The sequence below is a fragment of the Vitis riparia genome, chromosome 1, assembly GCF_004353265.1.
Source record: "Vitis riparia cultivar Riparia Gloire de Montpellier isolate 1030 chromosome 1, EGFV_Vit.rip_1.0, whole genome shotgun sequence".
NCBI lineage: Eukaryota > Viridiplantae > Streptophyta > Magnoliopsida > Vitales > Vitaceae > Vitis > Vitis riparia.
The window spans coordinates 5,352,771-5,372,478 of record NC_048431.1 but is presented as its reverse complement, the minus strand read 5'-3'; the positions used below and the strand labels follow the sequence as shown (position 1 = coordinate 5,372,478).

At 38.6% G+C, this 19,708-nt stretch overlaps 1 protein-coding gene across 5 annotated transcripts in view; it reads right to left on the bottom strand.

Moving 5' to 3' along the window:
• LOC117913451 (mediator of RNA polymerase II transcription subunit 23) overlaps positions 1-19,708 on the bottom strand; it is a 125,008-nt gene that overhangs the window by 18,238 nt on the left and 87,062 nt on the right. For all 5 annotated transcript variants that reach the window (XM_034828452.1, XM_034828437.1, XM_034828445.1 and 2 more), the window contains 3 exons: positions 3,754-3,924; positions 3,504-3,617; positions 3,279-3,404 (listed from right to left, as the gene is read on the bottom strand). In XM_034828452.1, coding sequence (XP_034684343.1) covers positions 3,279-3,404; positions 3,504-3,617; positions 3,754-3,924 — 411 coding nt within the window. The remainder of the gene's footprint in view (positions 1-3,278; positions 3,405-3,503; positions 3,618-3,753; positions 3,925-19,708) is intronic.

Here is a 19,708-nt window from a genome sequence, read left to right as displayed (position 1 = left end):
CTATAAATTATGAAGATTAGAATGACTCGTATACTTATGGATCATCATTACAAGTAAATAATTACCAATATATTTCTTAACATAAATGCAAATTATTTAATATGCTGGGAATTTGTGGCTTGAGGAGGGTGGTTTTGATTCTCCATTCGAGGAGTCTTCAAGATTTGTAAATGAAAATGGAGTCGTTATTCTCTTACTAACTTAGTTTCAGTTCTTGGGGTGAGGAGGGATAGATCACTGCAAAACTTTCTAAGAAAAGTTGTTTTTCCGTCGTGTCCTGCAGATTTTGGGCATGGGAGCCTCTAGGATGCCTTTTACAGTGGTTTGGGGTTATGGTGCACTCTCCCCTCCTTACACCATCAACACAAGCCAATAACACACACATGCCCACCCACCATTACCTGCACCAACACTCACAGAAGGTAAGCTTATTTTTTTTTATTAGAAAATGTTATGGGAAAAATTCCCTACAACCAATCAGATCACTGGGAGGGGCTAGTCTCAGGCAATTGGTGCAGCCTGTGCAAGCAAGAGGAGGAAACGGCCAACCATATTCTTCTACAGATTGTGCTTGTGGTTGATTTTATTCAACTTACTCTGAGTGGCTTGTGTCCTTCCTCAATCCGTTAAGGGTCATTTATTTTGTTGGTGTGGTAGTTTTGCTGGTAAAGGAAAAAGGAGAATGTTGAGTTGGCTCCTCTATGTTTGAGGAGCATATAGAACGAGCAGAACTGTAGGATTTTTGAAGGTTTGAAGCATACCATATTGGATTTGAAGGATTTCTTCTCTTAGGCTTAGTTTGTTTGGTCAAGGGATCCCTTAGGGGTTGAGAATTCTACTTCTCTTGATTTATAGATAGCATGGGAAGGGGTTCAGACTTGGTTTCTGCCCTCTGTATTCTGTTTTTTAGTTTTTACTTTTTTGGTTTCCTTGTATATTTACTGTTTAAAGTTTGGTTAGATCATTTTATTAATACATCTTTTGTTGCCTATCAATAAATAAATAAATGGAAAGAACCATAAATGTCATATTTTGGGACAGTACTTGTTGATATTTACAAAAAGAAAAAACTTGGTACCAAAAGCAGGAACACTAAGTGTTATCATGAATTAATGTCAAACAAATGTTAACAATAAAACCTAGCATCATTTATTTTCTTATAACTTATATACCCCTTCTACAATATCCGAACTCTCCAACTTTATCCATTGTACTTGTATTGATATGATATGACATGACACAACATGGGTATAGGTGTAGGATCCTTGTTGGATACTCTGCTGTTCTTCAAATATGGCAGTTTGATTTGATTTAATTTTTTCCCCCTTTAATTTTCAAATTTCTTAGCAATAGTAACATTGAAGAAACAAAAAGTTTTATGGAAAGTGAACTTTTATAAGAATGGCTAGGGAAAAGAAAGAAAAGATAAAAATCAAAGAAAAAAGGAGGGATGGAGAGGAAGTTTTATTGAGGATATCTTTGCTTTTAATTAATTTCCAATTGATTTTTCCTTTTTTTTCCCCTTTAGTTATGTTGTATTCAAGTATCCTTTTGGTATCGATTTTTAGATACCAAGGGCTCAAAAGGATCTCAATTATGGGTAGGATACTTGAAAACCAAAAAAAACAAATGTTGCACTCAAGTATCCTATCCATAATTAGATCCTTTTGAGCCTTTGGAATCCAAAAATTCAGAAGTAAGAAAGATCAGACAACACCAGACACCTGCACCACGAACTCAGGCATCACAACCCTGTTTCACTCCTGTTTTGAGATTTTTTGAAAAAAATCTAAAAATTTGGATATGCTTTACCTTCTAGTATCATCATTCATCTGCATTTCAGATGTTTCCAAACTAGGGTAAAAACAGAAATTCTGAAGCAATAATGGGATAGAAAATAAACAAAAACATAAAAATATGAACAGACAGGTAAAAGATAAGAACCTATCTTGTTTTCAGGTAGAGCTCAAGGACTTTGGCAGAGAGAATTCTTGTGATGACCCCAACATAGGTTGAAAACAAATAAAAAGAGTATAATACCATGAAACCAAAGTTCATAGTTTGAAAATTAAATCCACGATTCCAGATACAGGCTACTTTTTGCATTCATCAATTCATTTAAAACCATAGATATGAACTTCAAAAACAAACTATTATGTACAATAACTTACAAATTAATTCTCATCATTAATTCCTCAATCCTAAAATATTATAAGCAACTAGAAACAGCTCAAAGATTGCCTAAAGATTGTCCAGCATCTCTATGAATTTCACTGAAAATTAGCAACATTTTTCTCACAAGAAAATTTTAAACCTACACCATGATGCACAAGTTTAGACTTTGTGTGAATCTTAGCTAAGTAGCATGGAAACTTTTAGAGGGCAGTCAATTGGACACTGGACACATGGTGGATATTATGGCATGTACTGGACACTTGGGAACATACATAATTTTATAATTCATATTCTCTATTTTGCATACATGACCAATGTTCATGCATACAATGGACAAGTGAGGAGGGTTTCTTCCTTTTAACATAGAATGAGAATCATCATTGTATACAATTCTTTTTCCTTTATGATAAGAAGTATCAAAAACAACTACGATCATCGTATATGCATAGATACATACATAAACTTCACATTTAGCAGGTGGGAGTACAATATTTCATATTTCTGTGAGGGATGTATTAGGTAGATGGTTAGCACAAAACATATACCAATCCTTACAAACATAAGAATCTGTGAGTTTGGGTGTTCCCCAAAAAAAGCACATTCCAGGTGCAGTAAAGATGACCTTGGGAAACCTAAGGTATTTTGCTGTCAGCACTATGTAGTGCATGGCTTGATACAATGAGACTTAAGGCAACAATTTGCACACTTCAATAGACAAATAAGGGTAAAGAAGGTAGTGAAAGTGAGCAGCTTCACAGACACTATGGTTTGTATTGGTGATATCCAAAAGGGTAATGACTATTATATTTTATAACAAGGATCACAGCACCAGTGTAGCTCAATTCTTCTGTGAATTTTTACTGTTACAATCCAAAATAACAGTTGGAGTGATAATTGAATATTATATTTTATAACAATAACCAAACCATCAAGTGCAGTTCAATTGTTCTTGTTGTTGAGAACTCATCTATCACGTGGAATGCAACCCAGGAAAATTAAAATGTCAGACCCAAAAATAACCATCCAGGCGGTAAGGAGCCAAATAACCAATTCTATATGATCACCTCATGATGTTAAGAAAATGCATGTTAGGAAGAACATACCACAATACGTAAAGCATGGGAATCATCATCACGGTCAATAAGTGCTAGAAGCAAAATATCCAAAGGAAGCAGCTCATTGGTCCAAATGAAAAATGCAAGGTTTGCACAAGCTTTTGATAAAAGGTCCTGAAAAAGAAAAACCGAATAGAAAGCTTGAATCAAGCAAACTTATAGAGCCCATTACGTTTAAAATCCAAAATGAAAAGCTAGGCAAAATGCATGAACCTGTAAGGAATGTCCATGCTGCAGTTCCATATGAATGTGATGAAGAAGAACATCCACCATTGTGTAAATATTTGATGTCACTTCTTCAGGGGAAAAATCCCTTAAGACACGTGCCTGCAATCAATATCAGGAAAACATATTTTCTCTAACATTAAAAATTTATGAGTTTGTTATGAAAGAAAAAGGAGGTGCAGAAATGAAGCACCAAGTTCCAATCCAGCTAAGTGGAAAAAAGACTGCAGAGTCTTACGAGGTTTGCAACATTAATGTTGTCAGGGTGCCCATGCATCAGCATACATGCAGCAGCACATAGATATTGTCGGTGCTGAGGAAAACTATGACTGATGTAGGTCATGACATAACTAGGATCACCAGATGATAAAAGAAGATTGGTGCATTGGGCGATCACAGTTGTTTCTGCCTGGCAAAAGAGTGGATTTTTTAGTATTAGATAAATCTCAATTTATCAAATAAATAAATACATTAGAAAAGGGAAAGGACATTTTTTGGGTTGTATAAACTCCAAACACAGAAGTTTTGAAGATGTGCCCTTTCACTTATTAACTACTTAAATTCTCAACAAAATCTCCCAAATGCAGCCAACCATCAAATTAAATAATCTTGGTCACTAAGATTCACTAAATAAATAATTAAAATTGCATATAAAACTCAGTTTTCTGTTGCAGTGATGACAATTATATAACATAGTTTTTTAAAGCAAAAAGTTCTCAATGCCCTAGAACTGGATAAAATTGCGCACACACTCCCATTCAAGTTCTTGTATCTTGCAATCTCAAATTCCTCATAGGCATTAAAATAAGAATACCACAAAAATGAGATTTATACTGCAAGCATTGGAGTATAATGTTGAAGATTATTACAGCTTGTTACAGCTGTATACACAGCTGTATGTGAAGACAACTGTATACACAGCAGTATATCTTCCACAACTGTATATTAGAGCTGTAATATATATTTGGGTATATTTGTGTATATAATCCCTAATTTGTAAAGATCTTGAATAGGATAGTTTCCAATTCTTTAATAGGATATTTGTGTATATTCTTTTTGCTGTTGTATATAATTGTAGGGTTGTATACTTTTAAGAGATGAATGAGAAATACAATTTTTCTCCACATGGTATCAGAGCCAAATTTGGCTCCCTGGGATATTTTTTTTCAACTTTCATTGCTGAATAGTTTTTTTAAGTGTTTTCTGTTCACAAGGTATCAGAGTTGTAGTACCCTTTTTCCTCTTTTTTTGAACCCCAGTTTAACAGCCTTCATTGTCATTTCAAAGGCACTCTGTTATATTTTTCTCTTCAATTATTTTCAAATTCTACCCATCATGCTGAGATTGTTGACAACTCCGATAGCATGAATCCTCCATCAACGGTAGATTTGTCCAAAACAATGAACAAAAACACTATTTGGTGTACCTACTACAAGAAGCTGAGACACACAAGGGACAGGTGCCGGAAACTTTATGGAAAGCCTCAAATTTTGAGTAAAGATAGGGGCTTCAAGGGTGGACAACAAGGTTTCAAAGGTAGATAACAGAGAACTCAAGCACACTTAACCAACCCTCGGATCAATGAAACCCTTTACAAGAGAGAGTGAATTCTGGTGGCAAGGAATATACTGAGCTTAATAAGGAAGAGATTGAGAAACTAAAGAATCTCCTAGGAACCATTGAGAGTCCTAGTGTTGCTCCCTTACTTAGTCAGATAAGTATTCCTCTTTTCTTACTTTTAGTGTCTCAGATATGTCTTTCCTAGGCTCTTGGGTCATCGACTCAGGAGCTACAGATCATATTACTCATTCCTCACAAAAGTTTAGTACCTATAACCCATGTCCTAGTAATAAGAAAATAGCCACTACTGATGGCTAGTCAAGGGGAAGTTCACTTGAATAAATACATGTACCTAAGTTTTCCACCAATATCGTTTCCATTCATCGACTTACCAAAGAATTGAATTGTCACATGATTTTTTATCCCTCTCATTGTGTTTTTTAGGAACAAAGTACAAGGAAGATGATTGGACATGTTAGGAAAAATGATGGACTTTATTATCTTGAGTTACCATTTAATCAAAATAGGACTGAGAACCAGGTACCTTTATCATTCCTTTCTAAAATCTCATCCACAACAAAAGATAAAATTTGGCTTCATCATCATCGTTTTAGATATATGTTGTTTAGTGTTCTTAAAATTATGTTTCCTTTATTTTTCAAAGGAATTAATGTAGAAAAATTACATTGTGATGTTTGTGAACTTGCAAAGCATTGTCGTGTTTTTTTTTTTCCAATTACTAACAAAAGAGTTTCAATTCCATTTGCGTTAGTTCACAGTGATATTTGAGGTCCTACCACAATTCCTAATATTTCAAGCTCTAAATGATTTGTCTCATTTATAAATGATTGCACTCGAGTAACTTGGGTCTTTCTCGTTAAACAAAAATTAGATGTGAGTACTGTATTTCCTAATTTTTATAAAATGGTCAAAACTCAATTTAGAGTGGGAATCAAGAAGTTTAGGTCTGATAATGCAAAGGATTACTTCAATCAAGTTTTATCTCCTCATTTTAAAAAAGAAGGCATTATCTATAAATCCTCTTGCATTAGTACTCTCCAACAAAATATGGTTGCTAAAAGAAAAAAATGGTCATTTTCTTACTATTATAAGAGGTTTTTTGTCCTAGAAAAATGCTCCTAAATCATATTGGGAGGAAGCGATACTTATCGTTGCTCATCTTATAAATCGATTGTCAACTAAAAGTTTTAGGGTTCAAAAGTCCAATGGAAATTTTTTCAAAATACTTCCCAAACTTTACAGGGTCTACTAGTCTTGTTCCAAAGGTTTTTAGTTGTGTTTCTTTTGTCCATGTCCATGCTCATAATAGAGGGAAACTAGATCCAAGGGCAATTAAGTGCATTTTTGTAAGGTATTCATCTACTAAAAAAGGTTACAAATGTTATCATCCACCCACTCGACAATTTTATGTCTCTTCCAATGTATCCTTTGTTGAACATGAAAGCTACTTCAATCATCCTTATCTTCAAGGGGAGACATCATTCATGGAAGATACGGGTGAAGGAGATTTGTTCTTACTTGACTTGCCCTCATTTTTGCCTAAACCCTCACAATCACAATCATCTATGTCTGAGTACTCACAAATTCTTGAACCAACATGTCCACCTTCAAGAAAACAAGTTCCCAATACTACGAGGCAACTTTAGTTTACTCAAGGAAGAAAGCAACCATCACTAAACCTGTGCAAGTCCAAGAGTCAGAACCGACAACTTCCTATGTGGTAAATGATCCATTTTTTCCTAAGATTTCTCCTAATTTTGTTGATACTAGTGATCTAAATCTGCCCATTGCAGTTAGAAAAGACACAAGAACATGTACTCGGTACCTTTTATATCCGCTTTTTCATTTTGTGTCCTACGAAAGATTGTCATCATCTCATAGAAATTTTCTCACTAGATTAAACACGATAGTCATACCTAAGACCTTGTTTGAGGCACTAATTAGTAAGGAGCAGAAACAAGCCATGAGGGCAAGATGGAAGCACTTGAAAAGAATGGGACTTGGGATGTGGTTGTGTTACCAAGAGAGAAGAGTCCAATAGGGTGCAAGTGGGTGTTCACTGTAAAGTATAAGGTAGATGGTTCTCTTGAGAGATATAAAGCTAGGCTCATAGCCAAAGGCTATAATTAGACATATGGAGTAAATTACCATGAGACTTTCGCACCGGTAGTCAAGATGAATACTATGAGAGTTTTACTCTCTTTGGCTGCCCAATTTGACTGGGAATTACAACAATTTGATGTGAAATATGCACTCTCACATGGAGAGCTCAAAAAAGAAATTTATATGGATCTTCCACCTAGTTTTAATATGCACTTGAAAGGAAAAAAGGTATGTAAATTGAAGAAAGCTTTGTATGGACTAAAACAATCTCCGTAAGTTTGGTTTGGAAGATTTGTCAAAGTCATGATAATTGTTGGCTACAAACAAAGTGAAGGTGACCACACCTTATTTGTTAAACACTCGGCCTTAGGGATGGTAACTGTCATACTTGTTTATGTGGATGACATAATAGTGATTGGAAATGATCTTAAAGAAATAGAAGCATTGAAGCGCGGTGCCTTAAGGAGTTTGGAAGACTAAAGTATTTCTTGGGAATTGAAGTCATGATAACCGTTGGCTACAAACAAAGTCATGGTGACCACACCTTCTTTGTTAAATACCCAGCCTTAGGGATAGTAACTGTCCTACTTGTTTATGTGGATGATATAATAGTGACCAGAAATGATCTTGAAAAAAAAGAGTTTCATGCAATGGCCCAAGGAACCTATGAGTTGCTTTAGCTCAAGATTATCTTGGAGAACCTGAAGATTTAAGTGGGAGACATCGATGAGACTTTATTGCGACAATAAGTCGGTCATCAACATTGCACATAACCCGGTACAACATGATAAAACCAAATATGTATAAGTAGATAGACATTTTATTAAGGAAAAGTTAGACAATGACTTTCAATCTGCATACCATATGTGTCCAATGGAAGTCAATTAGTTGATGTCTTAATGAAAGAAAGAATTAGCCAATGCCCAGTTTTAAGAAATCATTATCAAGTTGGGAATGGATAATATATATTCACCAACTTGAGGGGGAGTGTTGAAAATTATTTCAGCTTGTTACAGTCATATACACAACTATATGTGAAGATTATTACAATTGTATATACAGCAGTATATCTTCCACAGTTGTATATTACAACTGTAATATATATTTGGGTATATTTGTCTATATAATCCCTAATTTGTAAGGATCTTTAATAGGGTAGTTTCCAATTCTTTTCTTACTCTTTCTTCTTGTTGTTGTATATAATTGTAGGGTTGTACAATTTTAAGAGATGAATGAGAAATACAAATTTTCTCCACATATAAAGATACAAAATAACAAACATAAAGCTTTCACATCACATCAAGAGAATAAACAACTTGAGAGCACAGAGGATCTTGAGGTCTACATAAATAGCAAGACTCAGAGATTGAGAGAAGAAAGAACACTTCAAGGCCTAAATAAATGGCAACTCAGTAAACCATGGATGGAACCTCCAGATACTGCAACTTATCATGTCTCAAGTACAAAGCAGCAGCAAAATTTAATAAGATAAGTGTGTCTCTGAGGAGTAAAACTCAATTTAAGATGTAACTCTAAAGAACCAAATTAGATTTCTGTCTATAGGAAAAATGTCATCTGAGCGTAAGTTTAAAAGGAGAGACTACAAAAAGAAATGAAGAGGAAATACAGTGAGTGATGTAGTCCTAGCACATAAAGGTGGGGGTTTTCATGATTGTGAGGTGAGAGAGGAACTGTTTTTGGTCATTTCCTGGGTCAGGTTGCACTCTAGTCTTTTTGGCATTTTGAGTCTCTTATAAGGGAGGTGAGGAACCTTGTTTAAGGTACAATGTGGTATTGGGAAATCAGAATGAGTTGTAGCTGTGTTGGAAAGTCAAATGAGCTCTAGCTACAGAGTCAGAATGAGCTGTATATTTTTTGTATTTAATTTAGGCTAGATTCTGATATAGTGATCCTCTTTTTTCTTTACTGTAAATCTAAGCAATCTGATCCCTTAATTTTAGGAGTTGCACAGTTCGAGAATCATAATTTTTTCCTTGTTAGTGTAGGGTAGTCTTGTATATATATCTTGTACTGATTCATTAAAGAAATAAGATGAAATATTCTTCTTCCTCAATATGGTATCAGAGCACTAGGAAACTTTTAGTCTTCATTGCTGCTAGATTTTTTTTTTTTTCCTGAGATTGCACAACCTTCTTTGCTAGGGATGCTGTTTGTTTTTTTGCTTATCCATCAGCAGCTATTCCTTCTTTTGTTTGTTTCCATATTTTTTTCTTTTCTTCTCATTCCTACCACCAATCATGTCTAAAACATCAGAAGTAATCTCTACTGTCCCTGTTTCAAATGTCAACACCCAATCTCCATCATCAGGAGAATACCAGAATCTTCAGACATTGTTTCAATTGAATGGTTGAAATTATCTGGTCTGGTCACAGCCAGTGAAAACGTTCTTGAAAGGCAAAAGGAACTTAAGTCACTTGATCAGTCCAGAGATGAGCAAAGATGATCCTGGATTTGGTGCGTGGGATGAGGCAGATTCCATGATCATGTCATGGCTATGGAACTCTATGCAACCAGAGATCAGTGGGCCTTATATGTTACTTACCACTGCACACGAGATATGGGAAGTTGTTTGAGAGACATATTCCAAAGTGTGTGATGCAGCTCAAATTTATGAGATCAAAACAAATATTACAACCACCAAACAAGTATTGTATCTGTGATTGAATATTATAATATCATGAAAGGATTGTGGCTTGAATTAGACTACTACAAGAATTTTAAGATGAGGTATACCAAAAATGCTGCCCTATTGCAATTATTTGTTGAACGTGAGAGAATTTTTGACTTCCTTGCTGGTCTTAATGTGGAATTTGATCAAGTATGTGTCCCAATTCTTGGCAAGGAATCTTTGCCACCCTTGAATGAAGTCTTCTCACTCATACGGGCTGAAGAAGGACAAAGGACAGTGATGCTTGATAATCCAACTTCTAAAAGTTTAGCCTTTGCCACAACAACTCCTAATGTACTGCCAATTAAAAATAACAGAAGCAACAACAATGTAGATTCTAGAAAAAATGAGAGGCCTCAACCATCCAGCCACAAAGGTAGCCTATGGTGCAATTACTGCAAGAAGCCACGACATACCAAAGAAACTTATTGAAAACTTCATGGAAAACCTTAATCCTTTAGCAGAGGCATTGGAAATCGAAGTGGTCAGCAGGGAGGACAAAATATGGCTCATTGTGATGATGATGTCGCTTCAACTACTTCCAACAATGGTGGTTTCAACAAGGACAAGATTGAAAGACTTCAAACCCTTCTCTCTTCAATAGATAAGCCAAGTGCCTCCTGCTCTTTGGCACAGTCAGGTAAGTATCTCGTTTCTCATTCTTTTAGAGTCTCAAAAGACTATTGTTCTAGGTCTTGGATCATCAATTCAAGTACCACAGACAACATGACCTACTGCCCTACCTGTTTCACTACATATAACCCATGTTTTGGACACTAAAAAATCAGGATTGCTGATGGCACGCTTGCACATTGCTGGACAAGGAAACATTAATCTCACACCCTCTCTTACACTCAAATTTGTATTACATGTTCCTAAACTTTTAATCAACCTATTGTATATTCATCAAATAACTAAAGACTTGAATTGTAGTGTAACATTTTTTTCATCCTATTGTGTTTTTCAGGACCGGATTATGAGAAGGATGATTGGACATGCTAGGGAATGGGTGGGGCTCTACTTCCTTGAAACTAGTAGTGGCAGTGGCGATATATTACCTCTTTCTCATCTTTCAACATTTTCACCTAATAAATACCAAATTTGGCTACACCATTTCCGTTTAGGGCATCCACCTTTTTCTTTATTGAATAAAATGTTCCCTTCATCATTTACACATTTGGATGTTAATAATTTTCATTGTGGGACTTGTGAATTGGCCAAACACCATCGCGTGTCCTTTCTTATGAGTAATAAAAAGTCCTCTACCCTTTTGCATTAATTCATTCTGATATTTGGGGGTCCTCTTGAATTCCAAATATTTCAGGGGCACGGTGGTTTGTGTCTTTTATTGATGATTGTTCTAGAGTGACTTGGTTTTTTCTTATGAAAATAAATTTGACATGAGCAATGTGTTTCCTATTTTTCATAAAATGATTAGCGACCAATTTGGGGTCCAAATTAAAACTATCAGGTCTGATAAATACTTTTAATCAAATGTTATCCTCATTCCTTCAGAAGGAGGGCATTATTCATTAGTCCTCTTGCACATATACCCCATAGAAAAATGGCATTGCTAAAGAGAAAAATCAACACCTATTTGAAGTCTCCCAGGCTTTATTGTTTCAAAAAAATATTCCTATGTCATATTGGGAAGAGGCAATTTTAACTATTGCCCACTTAATAAACTGGCTTCTCTATAGGGCCTTAGGCCATAAAAGTCCAATGATTGTTTTCTCTTAGTTTTTTGCTAACTTTCATGTATTTTGCAAACTACCTCCTAAAGTGTTTGGTTGTGTCCTTTGTTCATATCCATGTTCAATATTGCAGCAAACTCGATCCACATGCTCTCAAATGTGTTTTTGTAGGGTATTCAACAACAAAAAAAATGAGTATAAATGCTATCACCCAGCCATAAGAAAATTTTTCACCTTTATGAGTGTTACATTTGTGGAAGAGTTTTTTATCCTACTCATCTTTAGGGGGAGACTTTAATGGAAGAAAATTTTTTTTGATTGGAAACGCCACAAAGATATATTAATATAAAAAGAAGTACAAGAAGAAGGATGAGAAATCCTCCACAAAGACAACAAAATACAGGAAAAAACACAAAACAAAAACTCCCACTAAGGACAATCCTAAGGAGAACACACCGCTATCCAATCCAACTGAATCACATTAAGGGGAGTCCCTTAAATGCTTGGAACAGAAAGCCCAAAGGGAAGCAAGGAAAGCTATAGAGTCCCAAAGGGACTCTGAATTCCTTGCTTTATCCTCGAAAATCCTTGCGTTCTTTCCCACCACACAACCCGAATTAGAGCTATGCTCGCAGCTTGCCACAAGACTACCCCTCTTAGAATTACCGAAGCCTTGAAATTTGATGGACATCATGTCATATATGCTCCTTGGAGAAACCCAATCCATCTTAGCTAACTGAAATAACCTGTGCCACAACCCAATCGTCAGGAACAATGCAGAAAAGGTGATCTGCTGATTCCCCGTGCTTCATGCACAGGATACAAATATCAGGACTAAGGGCCTTGTAGGGTCTTCTCACTTGCAACATTCATTAGTATTCACCTTCTTGTGTGCCACTAACCAGACAAGGACTTCACTTGAAAGGAACTTGAGACTTCCACCGAACTTTGAAGGAAAGTTCTGAGGAGATCCAGAAGATTGAGATAATGCTAGAAAAAAGGATTTGACTGAAAAAAGCCCTGAAGAGGATAATGGCCATAATCTAGCATCTGGGACCGAAGGAGAGAGATACAATCATCAGAGAGCGCATGAGCCTTCTAAGTCCTCAATCTCAGAGTCTGACAGGTTACGGCGGAAATTCAAATTCCACAAGAAAGGCGAGATGGACCGAGAACTGAAGAAATAGAAATGTTTTTATCCACAACTACTCTAAATAGTCTTGGATATTGGGTTCCCAAAGGTTGGTCCCCCCGCCACAAATCTTCCCAGAACCGAATTCTTTCCCGTTTCCTACCACGAACCGAGTAATCAAAGAAAACCCCTGAAAGACTTGAGCAATGCCTTCCAAGGACAGCGGTTGACCATCTGACTAGAGTGTTAGCATCCAACCATTAGAGTGAGCACCATAAATGCTTAAAATGACCTGATGCCAAAGAGCTGAACCTCTCTAGGGTACTCCATAACCATTCCTAGAAGAGCGAGATCTCCAAAAATATTCCCCAAACCCAAACCCCCTATTGCCTTCGGTTGCCACCACATCCCACCTCAAATGACCCTTTTGCTTCCCAACCCCTGACCATAAAAATCCTTGCAACCTCTCGATTTGCAGCCACGAAGCGGGAATTTGAATAGAAAGGAAGTAACTTGGCAACTGGGTAAGACAAGATTGGATAAGAGTATCCCCCCCCGAAGGTAAGTAGCCTTTTGCCACCATCTAATCTACTTGAGATTCTCTCAATACTGATCCCAAAAGCCATGCCTTAGGGTTCCCCAAGGAGACCCAGATAAAAATGGCCATCCAGACGCCTTACAATCGAGCTTAGCCAATTGAAAGATGAGAAATGAGGACTGACATTCCTGACCTATCTATTACTTCTCCTACAAGCACTATCGACACCACCAACTCTCAACCAACCAATTCTGACCCACCTCTACATCCCATGTCAAAGTCCGATGGTGAAATTCGAGAGGAAATTGATCCTTCAATCACCCCACCACTACAATTTTACTCAAGAAGGAAGCTACTCATACCTGAACCTATGCAAGTCCAAGACTCTAATCCTGTAAAAGGTAATGAAACTTCAATTTTACCTTTATTGTCATCGTCTACACCATCTTTGATTGTTGAAGATTTACACTTACCTATTACCCTTATAAAATGAACTAGAAAGTGTACCCAACATCCCATCTCTAATTTTATTTTATTTAATAAATTGTCACCATCAAATCGAGCCTTCCCCACACAACTAAATCCCACTGAAATCCCACAAACAATCCAAGATGCAGTTAGGGATGAGAATTGGAGAAAAGCCATGAGTGAAGAGATGAGAGCTTTGGAGAAAAACAAAACATGGGAGATTGTGGAACTTCCTAAAGGAAAGAAACCAAAGGGGTGTAAATGGGTTTTTACCATAAAGTATAGAGCTTATGGGACTTTAGAAAGATATAAGGCTAGATTGGTTGCCAACGGATATACCCAAACCTATGGAGTAGATTACTAGGAGACTTTTGCACTAGTGACAAAGATAAATATTATTATTATTTTTTTTTTATTGGAAACGACACAAAGATTTATTGGTAGATAAAAATAAGTACAAAGAGGATGAGGAATCCTCCCTCCAAAGAAAGCTAAACTATAGAAGAATACACTGAAAAACAAGCAAACACTCTAAAAGGACCACTCCTTATGGAGTACACACTGCTATCCAATCAAGTTGTATCACATTAAGGGGAGTCCCTTAAAAACCTTGGAACAATAAGCCCAAAGAGAAGCAAGGAAACAATAGAGTCCCAAAGATACTCTGAATTCCTTGCTTTATCTAAAAATCCTCGCATTTCTTTCCCACCACACAATCCGAATAAGAGCGATGCTTGCAGCTTGCCACAAAGGCAATCCCCCTCTTAGACGAACAAATCCATTAAATTTGATGTACATCATGTCAAGATGCTCCTCGGGGGACCCAATCCATCTTAGCTAACTGAAATAACTGTGCCACAACCAATCGTCAAGGAGCAATGAAGAAAAATATGATCAGCCGATTTCCCATGCCTTCATGCACAAATACAAATATTAGGACTAAGGGCTTTGTAGGGTCTTCTCACTTGTAACATGTCATTAGTATTCACCTTCTTGTGTGCCACTAACCAGATGAAGGACTGCACTTTGAAAGGAACTTGAGAATTCCAAACGAACTTATAAGGAAAAACCTGAGGAGATCCAGAAAATTGGGATAAAGCTAGAAAGAAAGATTTAATTGAAAAAAGCCCTGAAGAAGATAAGGGCCAAAATCTGGCATCTAGAACCGAAGGAGATAAATGCAATCCATCGAGAGATCACATGAGGCCTTCTAAGTCCTCTATCTCAGAATCTAACAGGTTACGACAGAAATTTAAATTCCAAGAGAAAGGACGAGTAGGACCGAGAATTGAAGAAATAAGTATGTTTTTATCCAAGACTACTCTAAATAGTCTTGGATATTGGGTTCCCAAAGGTTGGTCCCCCCACCACAAATCTTCCCAGAACCGAATTCTTTCCCCATTTCCTACCACAAACCGAGTAAACGAGGAATCCTGAAAGACTTGAGTAATAGCCTTCCAAGGACAGCGATGTGACCATCTGACTAATGTGTTAGCATCCCAACCATTGGAGTGTGAACCATAAATGCTTAGTATGACCTGATGCCATAGAGCTGAACCCTCTCTAGGGTACCTCCATAGCCATTTCCCTAAAAGAGCGAGATTCCTCAGAGAAACATTCCCAAAACCCAAACCCCCTATTTCCTTCGGTTTACACACGACATCCCACCTAACTAAATGATCTCTTTTGCCTTCCCCAATCCCTGACCATAAAAAATCCTTTTGCAACCTCTCGATTTTTGCAGCGACTGAAGCGGGTAACTTAATTAAAGAAAGAAAGTAACAAGGCATATGGGTAAGGCAAGATTGGATGAGAGTTATCCTCCCTCCGAAGGATAGGTATGCCTTTTGCCATCCATCCAATGTTCTTGAAATTCTCTCAATCACAGGATCCCAAAATCCACCTGCCCTGGGGTTCCCACCCAAAGGAAGACCCAGATAGAGTATAGGCCAGCCAGAAGCCTTGCATTCAAGCGTCTTAGCCAATCTTGTCTTAATCCTCTCGATGCCTTAACCCAACCTTTAGCGCTACCATTCACCAATACTGCATAAGATACCGAGGACAAACATCCACTCATCCATTTCCTCCATTTAGGACTGAACCCCTTCTTCTCCAACACTTGATCTAAAAAATCCCACCTTATGTGATCGTAAGCCTTTTCAAAGTCAATTTTGAAGACGACACCTTCCTCCCCTGATCGTCTTCTCTCATCCACTATCTCATTTGCTATGAGAACCGCATCCATTATTTGTCTCCCTTGAACAAAAGCGCCTTGAGTAGAGTGGACGGTTTCATGTAAAACCTCTCTTAGACGCCCTGAGAGTACTTTGGCTATTATCTTATAGAGACTAGTGATCAAACTAATGGGTCTAAAATCTAAGATTTTCTTTGTCGTACTCTTTTTGGGCAGAAGAACAATGAAAGAGGCATTAGTGCTTTGATTGATAACTCCGCTCCTATGAAATTCTGCGAACACTCTCACTATATCCTCCTTAATCACATCCCAACAGTCTTGGAATATTGCAATAGTAAAGCCATCAGGCCCTGGAGCCTTGTCCCTATCCATCTGAAAAATGGCCTTAGAAATCTCTTCTTCAGTGAAAGGGGCATCCAAACTTATCGCACTCTCTTCCGAAATAGGGGACCAATCTAATCCTTCAATACTCCAAGACTCTTCTATAGGACTCGCGTAGAGTTTTTCAAAGTAAAGTAAGATCTCCTCTGTGATTCTCTCGGCATTATTCAACACTAAGCCCCTTTCATTTTCCAATGCCTTGATATATTTCCTATTTCGCCTGCCATTAGCCACTTTATGGAAAAACTTAGAGTTGCAATCCCCTTCCTTAACCCATTTCACCCTAACTTTTTGTCTCCAATGGATTTCCTCCCTCAAAATTAATTCCTCTAGCTCCCCTTTTCTTAAGGCTCTTTGATCTAACAATTCAGATGTGAGACCCCCATCCTGCTCAATGGCGTCAAAGTTAGCTAAATCCTTGAGAATACTTTTTTTCTTTTCATTAAGCTCTCCAAAAGAAAGCTTATTCCATTCCTTCAATTTGGCTTTAACAAATTGTAATCTCCTCATGAACTTGTGGCCTTCCCATCCGTTTCCTTGAAAACCCCTCCACCAATTTCTAAAGTTCTCCTTGAAACTAGGATGTTGCAGCCACATGTTATCAAATCTAAAAGGTGTTAGGCCCCACATGAACGGGTTGGTATCCAAAGCAATTGGCCAATGATCCGAGGTCCTTCTGATAAGGGTTTCTTGAATGCCTTGGGGAAAGAGCTGTCCCCACTCATTTGAGTAAAGAAAACGGTCTAATCTCTTACACACGGGAGACTCTTGCATATTTGACCAAGTGAATGATGCGTTCCGAAGAGGTGGATCAAGCAATTCACATTCTCTAATAAAACTATCAAAGTCCCTCATGCTTGAAGTTAGCCTAGAGCCCCCCAATTTTTCTTAACTTCTCCTTATGACATTAAAATCACCGCCCACACACCACAACGGAAAAGTTAGACCATAAATGTCATAAAGTTCCACCCAAAAATCCTTCCTAAGTGAGGGACTATTTGGACCATAAACTGCAGAAATCCAAAGAGGTCCACAGCCCTCCAAGGCGAACTTGACCGATATCGAGAAAGAGCCTAATACCACCTCCTCCTTGCACAACTTTTTTGAGTCCCAAATGAACAAAATCCCTCCTAAAGCCCCACACGCCGGAAGAATAACCCAATCCTTATTTCTGACCGTCCAGACACTGCCCACTAGCCTTCTGTCACACTTCTCCTTTTTTGTTTCTTGAATCATCACAACATCCGGATTCTCTAACCTAAGGAAATCTTTAATCACCCTTCGCTTATTACTTGAACCCAAACCCCTAACATTCCAACTGATAATTTTCATGGAAAAACACTCAGGCCCTAACCCTCCAAACCAAATCCACCTGGATTCAATCGCCTATGGGCCTCTAATCTTCCTCCTAGAGTACACCTTAATGTCCAGAGAGCATAGAACCTCTCGCACTTTAGCCATTTTCCTAGAGGACAGGCCATCGATAAGAGAGTCTTCCGGTGAGGATGCCGCATTAACCCCCGAACTACCTGACATCAGGTTAGAAGACTTCCCAGGGGTAGATCTCTCGGACACCTGGTTAGAAACAGCTCTTTGATTCTCCTCCTCAACATGGACAGGGATGCCAACACAATTTAAGGGGCCAACATCGCCTATTTCAGGAAAAAATTTAAATTTACCTTGATTTACCGAAGGAGACTGGGAAAGAAATTCTGAATTTGGGAGATGAGGACCGGAGGGACTCGGCAGATGCTTTTCCAGATTACAGAAAGGAGAGGAATAAGGCTTGGGTGGCTGAGAAGAAAAAGGCTGACTTTCCTCCAAGTTTTCCATCCCCGGAATTTCACAATTTCCTTCCAAAATGATTTCTTTACCTCTGGTTCTTGGAGTAGAAGGTGACTCCGTGACTGAAAAACCACAAGGATCGTACCCCGCTCGGCCCCTAAATCCTCCTTTGTCATCTTCAAGTTGGGATTTTCGCGAGTCCATCTCTCCTTTTGACATCGAGGTCTCTTCCTTCGACCAGCTCTTGCATTTCCTTGGCAGAAGACAACGGAAGATGGGACTCTCTCTGATACCTTGTATCTGTTGAGATCCCATCCCGCCATCCACTTCCAGATTGCAGACTTCGCTAAGTGGCGATGCGCTCCGTAGGGAAAGAGGCTCGCTACTACTCCGTTGTCCATGACAGCGAGCCACGCTTGGAAGGAAGAGGTTGGACCACATCTTCCTTGAATCCATCGTTTTTTCCCCTTGCGTGAAGTCTTCCATCTGAACCATTGGAGTTTTCCCCTTTCTCGCTGCGCTTTCTTCCTCTCGAGAGCTACCTTTCATGCCAGAGGACTTTGGTCTTCCTAGAAATTGGCCCAACCCCGACGAGCCTTTTGACTTACAGCCCACAGTCTGACGCCCGTAACTAACATCTTCTATCTCTAAAGGTGGGCTAGGGTTGGATAAAGTCTAGGCCTGTAACTCATCGGCCCGACCATCCTCTCCATGTATAACCTCGACGCCGGCCCTCTTATCGCCTCAACGAGGCTGCGTGGTCGCTTTTGCAGAGGAACCCACTCGTTGGAGAGAAGAAGGGGATGCCGCTGCGTCATGGGCTTGAGGGGCGTCTAGGCCAGCGTGAAGCCCACGACTCCTTCTCCCTCTTTGGGTCCTTACTGGATGGGCTTTAGTAGAAGTCTCAGGCTCTATGGGCCCAAGAATGTTTTCTTCTACTAGGCCCAATCTGCTCCCTTCCCATCCTTTCGCCCTTTTGGCCGCTATACTTGTAATTGAGCACCGATAACGTGCCCGGGAAGAAGCTCCCTACTGTAGCACTCATTGCCCCTGATACTACCTCGTAGCCCCTCTGCAAATTTTGTCGTCTGAGAGACACAACCCCCCTCTTTCAACCACTCGTACCTACAGTGGGTTGTCTCGGACGTGACAGTGTCGTCTTCACCCTCTTCTCCGATGACTGAAACTGCTATTGTATATTTCCAGGCCCCGTCTTCCACCTCAAGCAACGCTGGAAGCACGACATTAGGATGCATCTCCAGCCACAGCTTCACCTTTGTCAAGTCCAATAGCTTCACGGCTTCCCTTGCTACCTCCGTCACCCTCCCCCACTTCTTCAAGATGAATTTCAGCTGGTCTTCCTCCCACAAGTGAAAAGGAAGGTCTTTCAACTCTAACCAACCCCTTCTGAATTTTCCAGGAATAATCATATTTTCTCTTGGCAACCATCTTCTTAGGAGAACAGGCCTTCCTTTCACTAAAAGTCTCTCATGCTCTTGGAACTATTTTGCTCTTCCTGCTGAACTCACAAAGAAACACCCCTTGAAGGCGGAAATGGGATTTATAGACACCATACCTTTCACACCCATCATCCTCGCAACGGCCTTGCCTTCATGAGTCCAGTCTTG